The following is a 4,603-nucleotide window of genomic DNA, read 5'->3' as shown; positions in this document are numbered from 1 at the left end:
GTCCGTCATGTGCGCATGCTAATTGCTCAAGCATTTTCGCTTTCTCCGTCCAAGTTGATTGTTTTGTGGTAAGTTAGCTGCTTACAATGTGCGGTGACATCAAAAGATTTCATCGATAGCCATGTATTTTCTTCCCATACAAAAGGTATGCATTTTGGCAACTTCTTGAGAACTGAAACAAGGGAGATGAAACTGGAAATCAATAAACTGACGCAATACTTTGAGTTGCGCCGTCAAAAACAGATTTACAAAAGAATAACATGTTTTTTCGACAAACGAATAACACATAAGTGTAAGATTGAAGCCATCGGTTACCATATCCAAGATCTCAATTTTCCGAGGGAAAGCAGAGGAGATGAAATCAGTTCCGAACATTTCCTTTCCAACAAACTGGCAAACTTTTAAACTGAAATCTGTTACAAACTTACTAACCAAAGTAGCGTGCTAATTTCTCAAACTTGAAGGGTAAATGGCTGTTGTTTTAAGAGGCATAAGGGATAAATTGACCACTTGTAAAATTCACAGCAAGCATCAGTATCAAACCATAAATTAAAAACAGGGAAACTAGCAGCAAACGACCGCTCATTTCTAGCTGCACAAACTGAATATTGCAGTTAATTATTCCGGCATTGCAACAGCAGCAATCCACTCAAACCTGATTTTGATAGATCACTGTGCACATCACAAAATCAGAGTGCATCAAAATCACTATGCACCAGACTTAGTTAGAGCACAGAGGCAGATAAAGATTACCAGCTGACAGAACGCTCACAAGAGTGTCTCCAGGATTCGGTCCAACCTCTCACGAAAACAAGGGGACAACCAGTGCCAAGAAAATTTTGTCTCATCAGACACAAATAATTCAAACAAGTGCCACTAATTCAAACAAGTCGGGTCCAGCCCCACATAAGTTGCTGGAAATTTGGCATCTTCTCGAGCATACAGAACTTTCTCACGGCATCCTATAAATAAAAATCATGTCTAATCCTAGCCTAGAGAAGGTTACTAACAACTCGCAGAGCACTTCAGCCTTGTTTTCAGTGATCGAGTCATGGAACTTCACTGTCATCCTTCTTAGCACGGTTGCCCAACTGCATATCTGTTTCACAGCATTGATTTCATGTTCAGTTCCTCTGAAGCCAGAGATTTCTACTACTTCGAGGCGATTCAGCACGAGTTCCTCGGTTTTCCAGCTTGGTGGCTGATCACAAATGCAATCTGACGGGCACAGAGTTTCTTCCTGAAACAAGGGGAACATCAGATTAATAAGAACAACTGCTCTGGTTTGATGACATTAAAGAGCGTAGAGATGAAACTGGAAATTATTAGTCCGGCTGAATATTTCGAGATATGTCATCTACTACAAAATTACAAAAGAGTGACATGGGGAGATTAGTTTGAAGGCAACCTATTGCATAAAATGTGATGCTTCCAATATTCAAATAGGAAGTGTTTGAACCAATATTAAATTGCTGCTATCAATAACACATTTAACAAGATCTTAAATTTCCTGCTGAAGGAGAGTAGGAGAAGAGAGGTCCCATCTATTTCATGGAAACGGGACCCTGTCTACTAGTTCTTCTCATTTTCAATAGACTAACAGTACTTTCAAAAGAAGTTAATTAACAAGTTAACCCAAAATGTACACCGCCGATACAATTTGGAGCAAAGTTTAAGTATCAAGCAAACAACTAGAGGGGATTACAAGCTTGAGTTGCCTAAAAATGCAAATACATACATTGCTTTTATGTGACATTCCTGGTATCTGAATATTAGATAAACAAATTAAGAATAGCGTACCTCATCTTCAAGTGCAACATTAAGTCCAAGAACTAGCGCTCTTATTGCAGTACACATCCTCATAACATGGAATAAGCTGGCTCCAAAGGAATGTCCACATGCTGTTATTCCCAGTTCCAATAATTTAATGTTAGGGAGCCTTGTTATTTGCTCCATGAAGTATTTCTTGTTTGCTATGTCCTATTCGTAAGAAGTCAGAAACAAAAGTATCATATATAAGAGTTCGATAAGAAAAGAAAATCACATTTTCTTGTGCGGGTGTGCTGCAGGAGGGAGGGCACTCGATCAGTTGAGGTGATTTACTAATTCAAGTTCACTTCATTCTTCTGAGTAGGTGCAGTAAGCCATACAAAACAAAACAAGTGAGAATGTCTCTCAAAAAACATACTTGTATCATTTAAGCTGAACTGCATGGGTCTAGTGATTTGCTAGCATATTACAATGGTGGCATATACTACTGTACTAACTAACATAAGGATGAACTCACCTTAGGACACTGAAGTGTGAGAACAAGACGGTGGAGGTGCTCAAAGTGCCGCAAAAGACACACACCATTGCGATTGTGTGAAGAATGGTAATCCTCTCCGTACATGATAAAATGTTGGGTGACAAGCGATTGCAGGTATGCCATCTCACCAAGCTGGACAGAGTTTTGATCATAATCATCCATCCACGCGAGCCACATCAGATGAGGGGCAGAGATGTTGGCAACTGGTTGCCTCGAACTCAGAGCAAAGCAATTATCCAGTTTTAACAGCTGGAGTGCTGGCGCCACGACGGTGAGACTCTGCAAGTCAGGCAGACGAAATAGCTCCAGTTTTAGAAGGCATTCTGAGTGGATTGTGAGGTCGCCCAGACCATAGGCATCCTTCACGACGAGTCTCCGCAAGGATGGGCACCGCGGCGAGGAGACAGCCTCGCCGAGCCCACACGGACCACGCAGCCGGACTTCCATCAGCATGAGAAGATGGATCCGGGTGAATACACCGGAAGGCGGCAGCGCGAGGCGGAGAAACCCTAGTCGCAGCACGATTTTGGTGGCCTTCTCGAAGCACGGCAGCTTCAAGGCGGCTCTTTTCTTAGCTGTGCTCCGCCGCAGCACGCGGAAAACCAATGGGCCGGAGAGGCGGCGCGCGGCAATGGGAAGCCACGCCCCCGCGGATCCGGGAGAGGCGCCCTGTGCGATGACGACGAGCGCTTGGAGCACCGGAGCTTGGTGGGCGGCGAGGGCAGAGCGTATGCGGCGGGGGTCGGTCGGGCGGAAGAAGTAGAGCGCCGGGAGAAGGGCCCAGAGGTGACGCCAGCGGCGGGCGAGGACGCTGGTCCGAGCGGCTGCGGCTGCGTCGCCGGACTTGAGGAGGATGCGGATGAGGATGTCGTCGTGCAGCGCGCCGAGGCGGTCCTCGCCGCCTCCGGCATCCGCGGCGTCGGAGAGCTTCGGCCGCCGCTGCTCCGGCATGTTCTCCATGGATGCAGCCTCCAAAGATCACAACTTGCGGGTCCGCCGGCGGCGGGGATGGGGACGCGTGGGAGTCGCGGGTCACCGTGAGCACTCGCTAGGGGAACTCGATTTGGGGATGGGGATGTGATTTGCGGCGCTTTTGGGAGTGGGGATCAGGCCAGGGTACGCACTCTAGTGTAGAGCCCTTCTATACTTCTCCGCCCGGCAGTGAAGTGGCTCCGATGCCAAATTTCTAGGGCCTTTCTTTTGCTCGCCGGCCTTTAAAAAGTGGCCTGAGGGTGTTAGTGAAGATGCTATGAGGGTTAATCCTTTTGAATCAAGATCACAAAAAAAACCTCGGTTTGGCATGAAACCTTTTTATAAGAATTTTGAAGTCTTTTTTAACAAAGAATTTTGAAGAATCCTTTTTTAACAAAGAATTTTGAAGAATCCTAGTGTAATCTAAAATCCAGAAAAACAAAATTTCTCTTGCTTTTGGCCATCAAGTTAATACAAAAAGTCCACTTCGGGGGATTACCCCTATTTGTTAAGCAAATTACCGGAAAACTGTCGGTCGCCCCATCCGCCTAGAAAATCAGTCACGTATGACTCGTGGTCGTCTCTCACGCTCACCCTGCCAACTACAGGGACGGAGTTAGCATATAGGCATTGGAACCGGATCCTTTAACATAGAGAAGGAAAGTCACCACACTACAGTGCTAGCCTAGTGTAAAATGATAAAAGAAAGTTAGAACTGTTAGTAGGTAGTTACCAGGTTGTTTACTGTAGATATAAATAATTTAAATTAATTTTATTTCACCATCAATATGTTTATATGTAATTACTATACATGTACACAATAGATCATCAATTTGCAAATTACTTTAAGTCATTTTAGCCTTAATTATATGGATAAAAAGAAGAAAAGTTAAGGTACTGTAGCTTCTCTAACTTCCCTTCTCAATGTTAGAGGATACAGATCCATAGGCATTGGGGTCAATTGACTCAATGAAAGTACTAAATCCTTCAGTAACTTAGTACTAATCACTGTTGATTTATGGAAGATGACCCCATTGCCATGGATATGACCACATCAAGTGTTTTTTTTCTAGCTTCGTCCCTACCCAACTACCACCACCATCCCCTCCCCCTCCCCCCCCTGCCGACATCGGCCTCAATGTCCGATGCCACATCGATTGACGACGGACGTTTTTGCCGCCTCAGGTGAGCGACCTAAACAAATTTACGGATCTTTTGCCTTTATGGCGATCTATGAGATTGATTTTATGGTCCACCAAAATAAATTAAAATTATGCTTATCCTCCTAATGTTAAATGTCGTAAGTTCTTATATACTTCATTA

General features: G+C 44.4%; 1 protein-coding gene across 1 annotated transcript; it reads right to left on the bottom strand.

The window, feature by feature from the left end:
• Positions 1-819: 819 nt before the first annotated feature.
• On the bottom strand, positions 820-3,464 carry LOC125522388 (putative FBD-associated F-box protein At5g56390). The gene is made up of 3 exons (XM_048687446.2): positions 2,288-3,464; positions 1,801-1,980; positions 820-1,240 (listed from the first exon to the last, which is right to left on the bottom strand). The coding sequence occupies exons 1-3, from the start codon at positions 3,266-3,268 to the stop codon at positions 953-955; spliced, it is 1,449 nt and encodes a 482-aa protein (XP_048543403.1). The 5' UTR covers positions 3,269-3,464; the 3' UTR covers positions 820-952.
• Positions 3,465-4,603: the final 1,139 nt, after the last annotated feature.

Source organism: Triticum urartu, chromosome 7A (assembly GCF_056163025.1).
Source record: "Triticum urartu cultivar PI428250 chromosome 7A, HENAU_Tu73, whole genome shotgun sequence".
NCBI classification, from domain to species: Eukaryota; Viridiplantae; Streptophyta; class Magnoliopsida; order Poales; family Poaceae; genus Triticum; species Triticum urartu.
Note: the sequence above shows the minus strand (reverse complement) of the source record. Positions and strands in the feature narration are given on the sequence as shown.